This window comes from Anabrus simplex, chromosome 2, assembly GCF_040414725.1.
Source record: "Anabrus simplex isolate iqAnaSimp1 chromosome 2, ASM4041472v1, whole genome shotgun sequence".
Classification (NCBI taxonomy): domain Eukaryota; kingdom Metazoa; phylum Arthropoda; class Insecta; order Orthoptera; family Tettigoniidae; genus Anabrus; species Anabrus simplex.
In genome coordinates, this window is record NC_090266.1 from 664,218,833 (window position 1) to 664,238,094 (window position 19,262).

At 37.1% G+C, this 19,262-nt stretch overlaps 1 protein-coding gene and 1 non-coding gene across 3 annotated transcripts in view; both read left to right on the plus strand.

Annotated features, from left to right (window-relative positions):
• Positions 1–4,986, plus strand: part of dsh (Segment polarity protein dishevelled) — a 357,971-nt gene extending 352,985 nt beyond the window's left edge. For both annotated transcript variants that reach the window (XM_067141180.2, XM_067141181.2), the window contains one exon: positions 480–4,986. In XM_067141180.2, coding sequence (XP_066997281.1) covers positions 480–793 — 314 coding nt within the window. In that variant the 3' untranslated portion in view covers positions 794–4,986. The remainder of the gene's footprint in view (positions 1–479) is intronic.
• LOC136865059 (U6 spliceosomal RNA) lies at positions 3,549–3,653 on the plus strand. The gene has a single exon (XR_010859446.1). It is a non-coding gene; the product is annotated as a U6 spliceosomal RNA (small nuclear RNA).
• Positions 4,987–19,262: the final 14,276 nt, after the last annotated feature.

Here is a 19,262-nt window from a genome sequence, read left to right on the forward strand (position 1 = left end):
TACTTTTATGTCTGAATATATGTGACTATACAGTTTAGAATATAGTATAATGATCAAGAAGAGCACTGGAGTATGTTTTTATTGTAGGAAATCTATCATGATTCCTGCTTTCATTCATAACCAAACTTTAAAAGTATATCTCAAGTGAGGGTAATTTTTTACCCCTCCATACTTCCAGGTGGTAGGAGTCGTACTGTCTTTCTAGTGTTGATACGGCAGTGAATAAAGGTTATAGGTAGTAGACATGTTGTGATCACTGGAATGTGTTTTTATTGTAGGAAATCTATCATGATTCCTGTTTTCATTCATAACCAAACTTTAAAAGTATATCTCAAGTGAGGGTAATTTTTTACCCCTCCATACTTCCAGGTGGTAGGAGTCGTACTGTCTTTCTAGTGTTGATACGGCAGTGAATAAAGGTTATAGGTAGTAGACATGTTGTGATTATATTAGAGATGACTGGAGCATATTTGTTTCAGGTGGGAGCAGCAATGATTCTGAACATGTGTGCAAAGAAGTGACTGTGGACCTCACTAAGTCTGGAAGTTCTGCCAGTGAAAGTGATTTGGCAGTACCATCGGGAGTAGCAGTAGTCAAGCAGCCAGGTAGTGGACGGAGATCAGGAGGTTCAAGATCACGTTCCAGTGGATCAGAACAATCGGTGGCTACTACTTCCACAACAGGACCACAATCTCAGCATCCACTTCAACAAACACAGGACCTTTCTGGAAGTAGGCAGTCATTTCGAATTGCCATGGGCAACCCCTGTGAATTTTTTGTCGATGTTATGTAAATTTACTTAGTACTGAACAACAAACTACTGAAATTGCAGTTAACTTTGTAAAATGTGGGTTAGAACTGTACAAAAAGTGATCGGTGAACCCTTTACTTGTAATCAATGCAATTATCTTGAAAGTTATTTTGAAGCTAGAAATGGCAATAAATGTTACCGAAAATGAGATATTTAGAACTCCTATAAGAAGCCAATCTGTCTTTTTTTTTTGTAAAATAGGAAAAGAGAGAGAATGAGCAAGAAGTAGAGTTTATACCATTTCTAAGCTCCATTTTTAAAATCTTTGATCAGACTACAGCGATCATAATGGATATATTTTTCACTGTTCTCTTGGCACGGTGGAGACTTAACTCGGAAAACATTTATTTTTCCATGAAGAAATATTGTTCACCCAAATGAAAAAACTGTGCAAGCAGTTAGATATCAAACATTGATATGTGATAAACATATTCAAATTTACACATTTTCTGTTGGTTTGAGAAGGTGAGAGAAACTTTTTTTCTTTCAACATTTCAACAGATGGTGATGTGTTCCATATCTGTATTTATGTCTTGGTCTTCCTTTACTAATTTTACCTTGCATGTGCCTAGTGTCACATATGCAACATTACTAAAAATTGTAACTGATTAAATTGAAGGCATACAAATAAATTTCTGAAGTGAAAAATTTTAACTTAAGGTCTTGAGCAGTTTTCATTTCTTGCAAATTATTTCTGTAGACATTTAATGAACTGCAATTTGTAACATTGCATTACCAATGTAAAAAAAAAAAAAGTTTTTCACAATTCGTGCAGAGAGAGGAATTTTTAATGGCATTGTGAACTAAAAAGAAAAGAATTAATATTCCTGAGTTGCTTATAAAAGCCAGTCATGTGTTCACCATCTTAAGGTATTAACAATTAGAATGGCTATAGAATATTTTCACAAGTCCGGTCCTTTATTTCTATGAGTCTTTTTAAGAAATGAAAATATGTTTTATTGCTGTATTAATTACATTGTGGGACTACTAATGAATGTATGTCTTTAAATTAATTCAAATTTGTTTACCAGTGAAGTGTAATATGCAATACATTTACATATTTTGATACCATTGTCATATGTTGCATACATAGTGAAAGATCACTTCAGAGAACATAATCAGTCTGCCTCATGAAAGCAACAGTTCGACAGTTCCTGTCCTGACCTTCCAGCAGTGCAAGTGAAATTTTAAATATAAGTGAGCATTATACCTTGTGCAGCAAGTGGTCTTGTATGTTTAGTTTTGTATAATATTATCCTCTTATTCACTCAGAATTCTTATGTATTTATCATTCTGGGATCATTATATATGTTATGCCATTTTTCTTCTCTATTAATTCTCTGTTGTATAACCTAGGTTATTAGAGTTCCAGGGTAGTTTTTGTCTATTCTTCTCAGCGAGTGGGAACTTTTCAGCATGCCTTAGTCTGCTGAGGCTTAAATAACATTTTAACCTTGATTTTAAACCTGTTTATTCCTTTCCAATACTTACATTTTAAGTATTTGTTATTCATGATACAAAGCATGTTCAATTTCGTTTGAAAAAATTACCTGGTATGAAAGAAAGAATACTGCTTGAAATTATTTTGACCTTAATGATATGGATCTGCTGGTACAGAAAACACCAATTTTGTCCACAGGTATTTCCATTTTATGTTCCCAGTACTGAAAAAGATAATGGTTAACATCAGAATTATTGAGCCAATATTGAATATGGGTAGAGAAGAAATGTTGAAGTGTACCAGGTACTACAATGATATGCTATAAATTATTAAATTCTTACTCATTATCTAGGGAACCAGGATTTTAATATGATTCATACAGATATAGGTTGTTTTCTGTTCATGTTCATTTTCTGGTAATATAAACGAATCATAGATCTCTGAGATAAGATGAAACATTCTCCCCTTAAACTGAAAATCAATTTTAGGAGTTTTACTATAAATTAAAGATGTATATTTATGTTGAGAACAGTCTTTGCTTTACTTCCTCAGTTACAAAGTCTGCATTAATTGCATAAAAATATCAGATGAGAAACACGCCTTTTTGAAAAGCATTTGCTTGCTTTGTATTAAAATAGTGAAATTTCTTAAGCAGAAGACATTAGATGCCCTTGGAACTTGAACTGGAATCTTTCCCATATCGACACAGGTGCAAATGTTCATGCTGGAAAGGGCAAAAGACAAGAGGTTTACATTTAGAAGTAGGAAGTGCTGAAAGATTACCACAGCATGCTGATTTAAATCTATGTGCTTAATCAGCTTTTTGGAGGAAAGCATTTTTTTAATACTAGTATTACATGGAGTTGAAAATGTTGGAGACCTTCAGGACTTAAATATGAATCCTCCAAGTTTGACGGATAGGATAATTGGTACTCTAGATAGGTTAGATCCTACTATGTTCTCTCTTAAGTAACAATTAGTTTTATCCATTCTTGAATAAAATTCTGTTAATTTTTTTGTTTGATATGAAGGCACAGTGAACATAGCTCTTGGAGGAAACTGCATTGTTATAATTTTAAAAATTGACTCAATGAAATTTTAAATCAAATAGAACATTTAAGCTATATTTTTGTGTTTGCTAAGTTGTTTGGGTCTCTTAGTAGACAAGCTTGGAAAATGTGTCTTCAAATCAGAACCCAGAAAACACGTTGTTTTGAAATTATCTTCTTGATATCCTGCAACAACTCTCTTCCATTTACATGTCTGTTATATTGCAGTGTTGGGATATCCCCCACTGGATATTTCGGCGGTACATATACTAAAATTGGAACGATACAGAGAAGATTAGCATGGCCCCTGCGCAAGATGTAACATATTTGAATTTAAAACTATCTAATGTTTATTTGAGGCTGCATATACCGTATTTACGCGAATAATCCCCGCCACCGAATAATCCCCGCACCCTAACTTTAGGAAGGCTGATTTTGAAAAAGAAATGCCAACATTGACTCAAATAAAACCCGCACCCCAATTTCATGCCTCAATTTTTTTTAAAAATATGCGGGCATTATTCACATAAATACGGTATTACTTCTGAATTTTGTGCATAGAAAGGTGAAGTATTTCGTAAGTGGAACTGGTATGAATTGGACATTAAAATTTAAAGAATGGCATACTTGTGTATAATGGTGGGATGGGTTGTTTAAAGATAAATTTAAAGCAAAAACTTAAAAATTCTCTTGATTGAATGTCTTAGGACTTTAAATTTAACTCCATGATAATTTTATTTGGCTTTGTGTTCCTTGAATCATTATACCTCTTCATTTTTAAGAGTTTAGTTTAGAATACAGTGGATGTCTATTGTGAGGCAACAGAAGACCTTCTGTCTTCCCAGAAAACTGTTGTAATCACTGGATGATTGAGGAATATCACATACACATGTCTACAAGTAGGGTTTTTGTTTAGCACATTGTTTCTATGATAATTTTGTTTTGGATTCATTGATAACTCAAGTCTTACCAAGGTTCTGTTACTATGGCATTCAGTCCTTTTGAATCTCCCAATCTCAATTTGTTGAAATATTGAATATCTCCAATACACCATTGTATGCATATATTAAAAATTGTCTTTTCATGTCAGTCATTATTATAACAAGCTTGGATCATCTTGAAGTGAATTTTTTTTTTAATATGATAAGAGTGAACATGTATTCTGGAATGAGCATAGAGGAAGGTAACAAGACTATCGTTTGTGAAAGTAAATCCTTCATAATCTTCATAATGCACATTTTTTTCTTTTGTCCCTTAATTATTTGTTTCTGCTGAAAGGTGTCAGGTGTGCCCCAGAGATGAGGATTTGGTTGAACAGGATTTGACTTCAGTCTCCTCATCAGCTTCTTGAGGATTTCATGGTTATACTAAATGTGTTTGCGAATGTGAGCATATTGGTTTTAATTATATTATGAAGAAGGCAGAACAACAGAATCCACAGGCAGCATCTATTAAAGTTTGTCTTGACATACAGCAATTTGATATGTACTCTCTGGTTTGTCCCTATTGAATTGTGCTGCAGGATTAATATGCCAATGACAGAATTATCCATAATGCGTTGTAGTCGGCTGTAAAAGACTGCAATCATACAAGCCCACAAAATAAATGAACATTACTGTTGTGCCTATTTATATTGTATTTCATTGATGTAAAATCTGGATAAAATTAAAGCAGCTCGCTTTCTAGTTGTAATACTTTTGACTTGCTCATCCCTTACATTCCAACTTATCTTACTTCTGCAGAATATATGCCTTGTCCTGAATTTCTAACTTGTGTATACTGCCCCTGTGTGGAACTATCGGGAACTTCATGGGTAAATCATTGTGTAGGTTAGTTTTCCATCTAATTAGCCTGGGCAGAAAACTAAACAGCAGCCATTTAGCGTAACTATGATTGTCTGCGTAATAATTCAATTCAGTATTTTATTTCTTAAATAAGTGAATAACAAATTTTAAATATTAAGTGTAAAGGTATTAAATTTGTCTGCTTCATTGTGGACTTCTGTAAACTTTCTCAATTTTAAAAATGTAGTTTTAAAAAAGTCCTAAATATTGAAGAACCCACCCTTTATACCCAAATAATCACTGCACCCTAATTTAGGAAGGGAAATTTGAAATAATTACTACAGTACAATAAATTATAAGAATACGAAACGGCTCATCTCATTGTAATCTTCAAAATATACAGACGTCTGGTCTGCATTACCAGTTTGCGAGAGTAGATGAGAATTTCTCTGCCGCAAACCAATAGTAGATTTGCCAAATTGTTCACAGTTGGCTGGGCAACATTGCATAATCTAGTTTTCTTCCAAAAACTGAAGTAATTTTGTTCAAAAACATGCCTGAGCCTAGTGATAGACAGTCTGTAATATGGTCTCGAGTGTGTTGTACCCGCATTGTGTGGCGAGCAGCGTGTTGTAGGCCTACAGGTAGACAGAGCTGAATGTTGTTTGCAAATAGCCAACCACAGGCCTTCTCTATTACGGAAATACATGTCAACAAGCGACTAAGGCGTTCAATTCTTTCACTTCTACTGAGGTCTGTTTTGATGTAGTATATCATAATTATAAAAGATACGCATGTTGGCATTGTATGCAGCTGTAAATACACAAATGAGTAGGTTAAGTACAAAAACATACACCTACTGTAGGTGTACATCGTTATCAGACCCCACATTCAATATCCATATGACTAGTGCTTTTGTTTACCGATATTTTGGTGACGAAGGAAATAATACTTCACAATGCTATAGAGTATTTGCATCATAATTAGGTACTTTGTTATATGATGGTGCATTGTGTAATTGTGTCTAATTGTATGCGATAACTTTAAGACAATGTCCGAAACGCAACGTAAGTCGTGGATGTAGGTTATTTTGAAGAGCTGCCACATAGCACAGCCGGCTATGTATTTTATTCAAAAGAAGTAAACTATGTCAGTAGAAATACTTCGGGGATGATCCAGCATTTAACACACAATATCGTTGAAGGGGAATCTTCACAGAGAACACTTCCGGCCCGGCCTGCATCACAAGAAGCTATCCTGTCAACAATTACGAGGTATCCAGGTAGGCGTATATCCTGTCTACAGTTATTCTCAAATTATGCAGGGTTATTAAGCTAAGATAGCCACCTCAAATAACTCGTGAACCGTTTAAGATACAGAACTTAGTTTTTACGTTTGTTAATGGTGTTAAGGGACTCAATTGAACATGCAATACTGTTCTAGGATTTTGACAAAATTTATCAGCACACACATTTCGATAAGAGAACTTTTAAGTCCGACTCGTTGGCTGAACGGTCAGCATACTGGCCTTCGGTTCAGATGTTCCCGGGTTCGATTCCCGGCCAGATCGGGGATTTTAACCTTAATTGGTTAATTACAATGGCATGGGGACTGGGTGTACGTGTTGTCTTCATCATCATTTCATCTTCATGACGTGCAGGTCGCCTACGGGTGTCAAATAGAAATACCTGCACCTGGCGAGCCAAACCCGTCCTGGGATATCCCGGCACTAAAAGCCATACGACATTTCATTTTCATTTCATTTTTTATGCTATGCTCTCAGGCTTACGCTCGTAGTTATTGGGACGTCGCACAGATTGCAGCAGTGGAGACTCGGTCTCGAGATTCTCGCGTGAGTCTCAAGATCTGTGATGGTCTCGAGCGAAAGCATTGCCCATCACTACTTGAGCCATCCATGGCTATCCTCAACTCTTTCGCTGTCTTAGACAACTTTGCTTTCTCCACAGTGTTCTAAAAACTCATGCACATAAATTAGAAATACAGACATAATAGAAAATTAATTTTCTTAAATACCATAAAAGTATTTTTTTAAATTAATTCAAAGAAATTTCCGTAAAATTGTTAGGAATATCTATTTTCAAACCTGCTTGCCCAGTAAACTATAGTTTATTCAGGGGAATTTACGGTTGTGTGAAGTCCCGTTACCTGTTGCCGGTAAAACTATCAAGAACATCACTGTCATCTTCATCGATATTGATATTTTATCACTAGGTTCACTTGAACTCTCACTTTTACTATATAAATCACTATCACGGTGCAATTCTCGTTCAGTATTGTTACTTAGCAAAGAACACAAAACACTGTGCAGTGAGGAAGCCATAGTGTAAACAAACGGCAGCTAGCATCATTCATTTGTCTCGAGATTGGCAGTGCTTGAAGGATAAATATTTAGGGCAGTGCTGTTGCTAAGAGAACATCTTCGTGATTCCAGTGGTGTGCAACAGATGGCATTTGCGTTCATTTGCAGATACAGTCAAAGCAATGAACGCAAAGCTGCACAAGTCCGAGTACGTATTCGGGCTGACACCATGCAGTAGTAATTATGAGCCTGAGTACGTACTCGGGCAGACAGCGAAGGAGTTAATACCATAATTTTTAAATCTCTTACTATTGCTCTAGCTTTCAACAGACATATTTCACTTGTAACCAAATATTTCAACTGTCTTTTCGGTCCTGTTTTTGATTTCTGGAAACTTTGCTTCATGTCCGTGAAATGTTTGGTCATTATTGTTTGTATATTCAAGACGAGTATTATTTTTCTTCCAGTCATGTGCCACAACTTTTGTCCATTCCGTATTTTCTCCCTGCAGCACGATTACCAATTTGCTGCGCCTCTTCAATAACGTGGAGCTTTTCTTAGTCGTAAACAACTTAAAGTAAGAACTCGCCTGCCATCCTGAACACGTGCTACTTAAACTAACACCACACAAATGATGTGTGGCGAGACCCCCTGTGGGTGGGGGACGCACATGTAGAATACATCTGCGGTATCCCCTGCCTGTCGTAAGAGACGACTACAAGGGGCGACCAAGGGATGATTGAATTAGAACCATGAAACTACTCTTGATTCGTACCATCATGCGGGGAACACCCTGGGTTGCCTGTACTTGCGAGTAGTACCACTAAATTGGTACGAAATACGTTTGTGATTAGTAGCAGTAAAGATGCTGGCCTGGGGGGTTTCCAGTACCCGTGCGTTGTACCGCTATATGAGCGGCGCCGTGGGTCTGCGTTGCCTGTGATTAGTACCCACTATGCGAGGAACACCATGGGAATACCGGCACCCGTGATTAGTACACCTAGGTGGGGAACCTTATCGGTTTGCGTTGGCTCTGAGTGGCGCCATTGTGTGAGAAACACCATAGGTCTGCGTTCCCTGTACGAAGTGCAATCCTTGTGAGTAGTACCATTTTCTGTGGAACACCGTGAGTCTTTGCTACTTTTGATTAGTACCCCAACATGGCAAATGCCATGGTTTTACTTTACTCGCGACATGTACCATTCTGTGGGGCCTTAGACGTGGATTTTGCACCCCTTTAAACATCAAGCATCATTGTGCTTTATAAGTGGTCCCTTGGTCACTAATAATTTATTTACTATCTTTTTTTGAGTCTGATCCACTGTTTTTTATTTATTTTTTGTTGAGTTCATGTCTATCCATCCATTCATTCTTCATGACATTTTTAATTTTATTTTGGTCATTGCATGAATTTGAACCTTTTGTTATTTCATTTTGTACCATTAGGGGTCGATGACCTCGATGTTAAGCCCCTTTAAACAACAAGCATCATCATCATCAAACACTTGTGGCGAGAACAGAGTGGACGGAAGAATACAAACTTCCAGATTTCCGTATTTCAGGAGTACTGTTCCATACTTGCTGCAAATAATACCCGTACCCCAATTTTTTGCTGCCAGATTTGTTTAATAATATGCTGGTATTATTTGTGTATGTATGGTATACTGCCAAGATTTAAGCTGATCAATAAAATTCCAAAGAAAATGTTTATGGTTATAGAATATATCATTGCAGAGAACTGAAAGAGAGAAAATACACACACACACACACACACACACACACACCCCCACACAGACCTTAAGGTAAAATTCCCTGCTCTGTTAGAACCATTATTGTGTGAATTACCACAAGTGGCGTCAAGACTGGTCTTTTTAGTTCACATCTTCTTTTAAGTAAGTATTTTATTCAGATGCTGCTTTGACAATAGAGGAGCTGCTAAAACAGATACAAGAAGGTATGAATAACAGCTGCCTCACATGAATGTAAGCTTTTGCCCTCTATATGCCTGTGTTTTATTATGTAAAGTTTCAGTAGGGTGATTATTTTATATTCATTATTTCTTTTTTGTAGAGCTTGAAGAAACACACACAACCTGGCAGACAACTCTCTTGCAGTTAAATGTTTGGCAGTTATAACTTCAAAGGATATGCCGTGTCAGTATAGACGTACACATGTTAGATGATTTATCATTGGAATGCACCATTCAACAAGGATTTGATGCACTAAAGGGGCAGTGTAAATAATATAAAGAGACATATGGATCATCAGTTTTAACAAATTATTTTATGCACAAATGGACTTACTTGAAATATTGTTGTAGAGTATTAATATTTTGACAACTGTTTAAGTACAACCAAACATGTACAGCTAAGGAACTCCAACTTTATTTTAAGTAGAAGTAGTAATTTTATAGTGAAGGGTTTTAGACATGCTAAGTGAATTTTATATGTGTGGCTGATGAAGGGAATAGCAGCGTTCCCGAAACATGTACCACATGCAATTATGTTAATAAAAAATGTGAGCTTATACTAATGTGTATTGACAAGACAGACTAATACAAAAGAATATATATATATATATATATATATGTCACATGACCTCAGACATTTCAATGTTGCACAGTCTTGAACTCCAAGCAGTGTTTGGTCATGTTATCTGTCAGCTGTGGTAATGCAGGAGAGGGCTGGTACAAAACTGTTCAAATGTGCTAATAGAACTTTTAATAATAATAATAATAATGTTATTGGCTTTACGTCCCCACTAACTATTTTTTTCTGTTTTCGGAGACGTTGAGGTGCTGGAATTTAGTCCCGCAGGAATTTTTTCGTGCCAGTAAATCTACCGACACGAGGCTGACATATTTGAGCACCTTCAAATACCACCGGACTGAGCCAGGATTGAATCTGTCAAATTGGGGTCAGAAGGCCAAAGAGGTGATAGAACACTAAATGGTGAACACATTTTACATAAATATGCCAGGTCTGCAACCTTATTATTTTCTGAAAAATTGGATTCCTCGATTCCAATGCAACGCATATTTACTTGGAGAGTTACATCACAGTCAACCGGAGTGGTGGCCTAGTAGACAACGTACTTATCTGCGAACGTCGAAGACGTGAGTTCAAGTCTCGTTGCAGCTATATTTCTTGTACAAAATAAATTAATATTTGAGGGAACTTGAAGATAAAAATGACGACAAAAAATTACGCAAATTGCAGTACACTTTATTTTCTACCTGAAATTAATATAGGCCTAAATGTTCTCACAGTTACTGCTAGATCTCTCTCTCTCTTTCTCTATATAATAAATATGTATATATATACCAGGTGGCTCCTGAACGCCGTACTTTCTACATATAAATGTCCTGCATGCACAAATGGTAAATGGGATGTCTACCAACTGATTTTCACAGGGGAACTACTGCCAGCGGGCAGGTTACGTCAAAATATGAAGAGAGAAAAATCAGAGTGTCTCTCGCAGCAAGTTACCTCAGCGCCACCGGTCTAATGCACCCCTTCCTTGCATGAGTAAACCTAGTTTTCTACCGCATACTTCTAGGCTGGTGTATAGTACAGCCGCACTATATTTGCTGTCTGCATATTGCCAATGACTAGTGTGTTAAGCAGTGATGAATAAACAGACATTATTTTAAACAGGACAACCTGGTCGCAATGCAACAGAAGCTCCAAACAGACGTATGCCTTCTACACACGTATTTCACCGAACAGTATTAGTTTTTGTTTCATACAATCAACTCTTTTATCGAGTGGAATGTCTACACGTTTATAAATTAATAAGTTATTAGATATCCTGCATCTTTGGCATGTCTACAAACAGTAGCAGCGATTAGGGGGTAGGGCGGGGAGGGACAGTCGCTACCCCCCACCCACTTTGCAGAGTAAACATTACATTTTATTCCACTTTAGCCAGCTGAAACTAGGAATTATTTTAAAAAAGCTATTTGTACAAGCCTTGTTGTCTTATATGCTAAATATTTCCCTCATTTTCTTTAATTAACGTAATTATTGGTGGAAAAACGCACAAAACATCGTTTGTCGCGGCTAACCGATTTGCATAGCGCTACAGCAAGTAGTGGAGACTTTGCATGTGCTGTGAGGAAGGGTAGTAGGGGTACATATATTTTTTGCCGAGGTCGTGGCCACTTGCTGCGCGCATTCGTCAGCCTGGCAGTCTCTTTAGTGTCTGTTAGTTTCTTAGCGTGTATTCAAATACTAAATTATTTTAATTGCATAATCATGCCGTACTTCTATGTAATTGTACCGGGCGAGCTGGCTGCGGGGTTACAGGTGCGCAGCTGTGAGCTTGCACTCGGGAGATAGTGGTTTCGAATCCCACTGTCGGCAGCCCCGAAGATGGTTTTCCATTTTCATACCAGGCAAATGCTGGAGCTGTACCTTAATTAAGGCCACGGCCGCTTCCTTCCCGTAAGTTCTATCTGTGTCGGTGCGACGCAAAGTCAATTGTAAAAAAAGATATATTTAATTGTAATATCAACGCGAGAGAATACCAACTTTACTTTCACCGGACTACATTCTTTCGTTTGTATTATGTTATTTTATATGTAAATGTAATTAACCTGTCCCATGGATTATTCGTAATAGTTTTTTTGAGATTTTGATTCAATGCTGTATAAGAAAATTTTCACCAGGTCTCACAAACATACTACGGGGTGGGTTAAATATATTTACTTAATAATTAACATAACACACAGAAATAATTTAGCCCAGTGAAAGGACCGTTGGTATTATCTCCCATTGAAATACAATTACAACTGAATATTTTCTTTTTATACAATTGGCTTTACATCGCACCAACATAGATAGGATTTATGGCGACGATGAGACAGGAAAGGGATACGCGTAGAAAGGAAATGACCGTGGCCTTAAATAAGGTACAGCCTGGTGTGAAAATGGAAAACCACGGAAAGCCACATTCAGGGCTGTGGGATTCGAAACCACGGTCTCCTGGGTGCAAGCTCACAGTTGTGCGCCGTAACCCCACGGCCACCTTGCCCGGCACAGTTAAATAGAAGTACGGCATGATTATGCAATTAAAAATTATTTTGTATTTGAATACACACTAAGAAACTAACAGACACTAAAGAGACTACCAGACTGATGAATGCGCGCGGCAAGTGGCCACGACCTTGGCAAAAATATATGTACCCCTACTACCCTTCCTCACAGCACATGCAAAGTCTTCTCTACTTCCCATTGTGCTATACAAATCAGTTAGCCGCGACAAACGGCGTTTTGTGCGTTTTTCCACCAATAATTATGTTAATTAAAGAAAATGAGGGAAATATTTAGCATATAAGACAACAAGGCTTGTACAAATAGCTTTTTTAAAATAATTCCTAGTTTCAGCTGGCTAAAGTGGAAAAAAATGTAATGTATACTCTGCAAAGTGGGTGGAGGGTAGTGACTGTCCCTCCTCGCCCTACCCCCTAATCGCCGCTACTGTTTGTAGACACGCCAAAGATGCAGAAAAGAAAATCTAATAACTTATTAATTTATACACGTGTAGACATTCCACTTGATAAAAGAGTTGCTTGTATGAAACAAAAACTAATACTGTTCGGTGAAGTACGTGTGTAGAAGGCATACATCTGTTTGGAGCTTCTGCTGCATTCTGACCAGATTATCCAGATTAAAATAATGTCTGTATTCGTTGCTGCTGAACACACTAGCCATTGCCGATATGCAGACATCAAATGGTATTACCGTTAATAAAGTATTTATTATCAAATATAGTGCGCTGTACCATACACCAGCCTAGAAGTGTGCGGTGGAAAATGAGGTTTACTAATGCAAGGGGTGCATTAGACCGGTGGCGCTGAGTAACATGCATGCTGCGAGTGATACTCCGGTTCCTATCTCTTCATATTCTGACGTAACCTGCCCGCTGGCAGTAGTTCCCCTGTGAAAATCGGTTGGTAGACATCCCATTCACCATTTGTTCATGCGGGACCTTTATAAGTAGTAGAAAGTACGACGTTCGAGAGCCACACACACACACACACACACACACACACACTCTCTCTCTCTCTCTCTCTCTCTCTCTCTCTCTCTCTCTCTCTCTCTCTCTCTCTCTCTCTCTCTCTCTCTCTCTCTCTCTCTCTCTCTCTCTCTCTCTCTCTCTCTCTCTCTCTCTCTCTCTCTCTCATCCACAAAGCTGGCACTACCATAACACATCATGAATTTTAAAAGCAGCCAAACGTAGTATAAAATATCTAAATGTTTTTATATATATAAATTTGAGGTAGAAAATAAAGTTCACCGCAGTTTGACTAATATTTTTATTCACATTTTTATCTTCACGTTCCTTCAAATAATAATTTATTTTGTACAAAAAATATAGCTATGGCAAGACTCAAGCAAGGTTCGTAGACAAGCACGGTGCCCACTCAGCCACCGTTCCGCTTGGCTTGAGTTATAACTCTCCAGGTATACAGTGAGTCAAAATTCAACTCGTACACTAGAGGAAAGCTTGTTTATTTGGAGTCAACAAAAGATATGATCATTAATTTTAGTCTTGGTTCTGGTTTAACAAATACACATTTCTTTACTAAGGTACAAAGTAAATCAACCCCTATTTTTTATACTTACAAAGAAAATGAATACATTACTCTGCAACATGCATGAAACAGGTCAAAGTAAAACTCATACACCTTCAAGTAGTTCTTGAGCAATCTCCAACAACACACTATATTTAACAGTCAGTACTTTGTTGGATACTCTTTAGCACTTTTCATAGCTCTTCAACGGTTAGGCATAGATTGTACCAACTTTTTGCAATAAGATGGATCTATTTTCTTCCATTCTTCACATAAAGCCGTTTTCAGACTATCTTGTTCAAAATCTGGTGTTTTCTTATCGCTACTTCCAAGTAATACCATACATTTTATATCAAATTTAAGTCTGTTGACTGTGGAGGTGTCTCGAATACTTTTGGGCAATTACACAGCAGCCACATCCGTACTTCGAGCTTTGTGTTTCGGGTCGTTATCTTGGTAATACTTAAATCGATCAAGTTATCCAAGCTTTTGACTAGGTCGTAAATGTTTTTTCACTATATTTAGATACAAATGTTGATACATGGTCCAATCACTAAAATAAACTCTCTTGGTCCACTAGCTGACATGCACCCCCAGACAGTTAACACTACCTTCACCATGTTCGACACTTGGACGTAGATTGCCAGGTTTCAGCTCCTCATTTAGTTTCCTCCAGACATTAAACTTTCCATCTGATCCGAAGGGATTATATTTTTCATCTGAAAAAATAATGGTCTTTCAGAAGTCAATATCTTTTTCTATATACTCCTTAACGAAGCTCAACATTTTCTTCCTATTAATCTTACCAACAAATGGTATTTTCCTAGCTATTCGTCCATGCCTGTTACTTAGGGTAAGTAGAATAGTTTCTGGATGTGCTCTCTTGCTAGTATGTTCCTCAGCCATCATAGCCAGTTTTGGAGCCCTAATCGCTGGATTTTCCTTAACTTCTCTTACTATCCAATGTTCCTCCCTGAGTTGCACGTTATAAATTTCATATTAGAGCCCTTATTGTCAAAGTATCAACTTGTGAAAATTTAGATTTTATAATTCCTCCTTTACAATACTGTAATTGTCTTTATTACAAAGACTACATTAAATTACACTCGTGAAACATGTTTCGTCCTCTTATAGGACATCTTCAGTCACAAATACATCACATTAAAAATAAGGCAAGGACACATTAAAATAAGTACAGTAAATGCAAAGTCTTTGTATACTGTGACGCGGCGTGATAGCGTCTTGTCAATCTTCACCAATGTTAAAATGGTGCGGTGTGAACATGATATGAAGCATGAAGTCCAATTAAAATCATATGTTAAAACTGTTGTTCAAAACAACGAATTGTCAATTATAAAACACCGTAAGTGGCAATGCAAATAAAATTATGTGCATATTGTACATAAAACAGTGTTGTGGTGATGCCACATTATAATAGATTTTTTGATTAGGAGGTGGAGTTATACAGATGCAAGTTGAACCTGATTGTGTGTTGACAATAGGGGCCTACAAAGAAAAAGAAAATATAAATGAACTGAAGAATAAAATGCTATTAAAATGTGAACTAAGTGCCCATCCCGTCACTCACCTCCTTGCCCGTCCTACATCGACCACTCCACCTCAAGTGCTAAGGCTAACTGAGTGACGTCCTCAAAGGTCGTTGATGACTGACTGTGAAGGGAGGTTGAGAGGAGTTTGATGTAAGGGGAGAGGCATGAGGTGACGTATTACTCATGCGCCTTCGTGAAAAGAATTTATTGATTAACTCCTTGAATAGTATATTGATATCCTCCGATATATCATTAAGATTATAAATTGGGTTGCATTTTTGATTAATATTTATAAAGATGTTTTCTAAAATATTTAATAGATTTCCTTTCTTACATAAATGGAGAATTTGAAGGTCTTGTTGTATGCCCGTGAATGTATGATTGGTATCGTCCATATGAGAACCGAATGCTGAGAATCTGCCGTACTTTGACGCATTAACATGTTCGTTATACCTTATGTTAAAATTGTGGCCTGTCTGTCCAATATACCGGTAACTGGCGGGACACTGCTGGCACTTTAATTTGTAAACACCTGATTTCTGAAATTTGCTATTGCCGTTATTGATAGTGTGCTGATTGAAGAAAAGATGAGTGTTGTTATTGGTTGTTTTAAAAGAAACTTTCATATTAAGTTTCTTGAAAACATTCGTGATTTCGTATATTTTACTGTGACTATAAGTAAAAAGGGCGTAACTATCTTCTTTCTTTTTGGTATCCTTGGTTAATGTGGAAAATGATTTTTCCTCAATTTTGCTAATAATTTTATCTACAAATTGCCTGTTGAACCAGTTTCTTTTTGCTATAAAATAAATAGTATCCAATTCATTTTTACGATTTGCTTCTGACATGGGTATATTATAAGTTCTATAAATCATACTGTAAAAGGAGGCCCTCTTATGTGCTGCCGGGTGTACGGAATTTTGTTTAATTACGTTTGCCGTTTGAGTAGGTTTCCTAAATATTTTAAACCTAAGTTTATTAGTCATTAATAATTGAAATGTCAAGAAAGTTTAATGCTTTATTATTTTCACTTTCGAAAGAAAATTTAATCTGTTTAATTGTTCTAATACCTCCTGTCCATTAGTAATGCTATGGTCAATTATTGTAAACGTATCCTCTACGTATCTCAACCTCCCTGAGGTTGAACATTTTTCTTCCTCTCACTTTGTATTTATTTTCAATGCTGCGTGTAGTTTGATATCTATTTATAAAGCAATGTACAGTTGCATGTCTCCTGTTTACAAGTATACCAAATTCTGGAAGTGATTTTCCTCTCTCTTGGTGAAAAATCATCAGTTCTTTCTTCTTTCGAAGATTGTCCTCTTTGACGCCCGATGATAGTACCGGAACGTGTCTGTACTTAACAACTCTCCACAACAAACTGAATATGGTGTCGAAACACGAACACACAGCATTTGTACTGCCCTCTTATCTGCCCATGTAGGACTGTACGAGTTTCATTTTGACGTGCCCCAGCAGCATATAGACAAAGAATTTTTTTTTATCTTGCTAAGTTAAGGGATACGCTAACTATTCTGTGGCGACTTAATAATTCAAGACATACCTTTATTGTTTCACACATAAAAAGTGAACATAAATTATTGTCCACATTTCTTTTCATAAACATGCTAGTTACAGAGGTGCAAGAGTTTCACTTTGACTCACTGTATATGCGTTGCATTGGAATCAGAGGATTCATCAATTTTTGGAAATTATTAGGTAGCAGATCTGACATGTATAAGTAAAATGTGCTCACCTTTTAGTGTTCTATCACGTCCACTTGGTCCGAAGCAAATTCTGTTTTGACATTTGTCCTCAGTTTGTTTTTTTTTTTGTTTTTTTTTTTAAACGAAAGCATATTTGCCTAAATCCGTAAACACAAGTTACTGTTGAGTGTTTCCCAATGGGTACATTGAAGCTCGTTGGAAATCGGTTGGACACAGTGTCTGGCCTCTCCTTAGTAAAAAATATGTAAGATTCATGACTTAGATTTTTGTTGCCCACTTAACTGTCGAGGATCTGCTGGTTTAGAATTCATGTCTTCGATTGCCGTGTTCTCACTGTAAGTAAATAAGTAAATGCCTTTATTTTTCTCCGATCTACAGCATTGAAGCCTTATTGATCTACTAAGGAGAAAAATAATGATGCCCAACCTACGCAGCTTAATCTAACATACATATATAATAATTCCTGTAAAATAAACATATCTGACACCAAAGCAAGGAAAAAAAACATATTGATATAAATAATAATAATAATAATAATAATAATAATCAAATGGCAACGAGGCAGAATGGTCTGTTGTCCCTAGTATAAGACAGTATGGCAATGAAAAACTAACTGGTAACACATTGCTATGTAGAGTACGATGTTGTGTCAGATTTGCATCTGCACTTTAAACAAAGAGTATATCGCTTCCGGCCGGGTTCGCACTCAGCATATTCTTTCTTGAACACTGACCTCTCTGGTTTTCTACTTAAGTTGCAAACCTGGCTTTGTTTTTCCTCCACTGTAGTGCCGGTGTGCAATTTTTCACCTTACGTTTCGTTACTGTTGACCACTATTTGAACTCTATTGTCTCACGATATTTATTATCTTTAGAATCCAGACAAATCACCACCTTAACTGAAACCATAATCACTCACCATTAACTTGGACCCTCAGGTCATATACCAACCATCTGTACACATTAGCTTTATCCTTAACACCTATCCAATTTATAATCACTCTCTTCCTCATTCACTGCACACTTTACCGCCTACGAATTTAACTATTTAATCACTCTTGTCATAGTTACGAATAACACACAAACTCCGCTATTCTCATGTGCACATCAATTTACTTTCTACTGCAAATTGCCTTTTTTGCTTCTTGTCACTATGCCTTCATCCAATTTGTTCTTCTTACCCCGTATCTCCCTTAGGCTCAAACTTTTCCATTTTGTCAGGGTACCTCTTGCTTCATCTTCCTGCCTCCCAGCCGTATTTTCACTTCCTTTGTGTGCTCTTGTCACATCTTGTGTTTCCGCCCCCACAGTCACTTCCTGTATCTTCCTTTCTTCTCTCCCACAGGCCTTCGTCCTCACCTCCTTAATTAATGCCCTGGTCTCGTTGGTTTCCTCCCTTATTTCCCTCCTCATCTCAGCTGTTACCTCTCTGACTACTCCTTCGATCGATTTGTAAATATCATTCATGTCTTCTTCTGTCAAGTTAATTTCTTCTTGCTGCGAGCTATGGTTCAGTGTCTTATTGGTTCTTTCTTTATCTCCAGGTCCATCTTCACCCACTTTACTGTCTCTGACTTGCCTTTCTTCCACTCTCTTCCCCACTACCCGTTCGTTCTTCCTATTCTCTTCCATTTCCTGTAATTTCTTCGCTGTCCACACTCTGGTCCATAGTCCATTGGATACTACTAGTTGTTGACCCTTAATGTATGCTCTTAACCCTTGTATTCTAGCCCTGACTAAATGTTTTTTTCAGGCTGTTTATATTATTTACCCCTTCTCTTCCCATGTCTCTTTTAATCCAAATTTTTGTGCTATGTATATTATCTGCGCCTCTTATCACTACTTCCGCCATCAGGGTGGAAAACAACTTCAGTTTTATCGGCCTATCACCCCGTTTTTTACCTATCCTTTCCACATCATCAATATAAACTTCACTAAAGTTAATTTTCTGAATAACTTCCACAACTTTGTAGGTTGTCAGCACTTTGTCTTCCGGCACTCCAT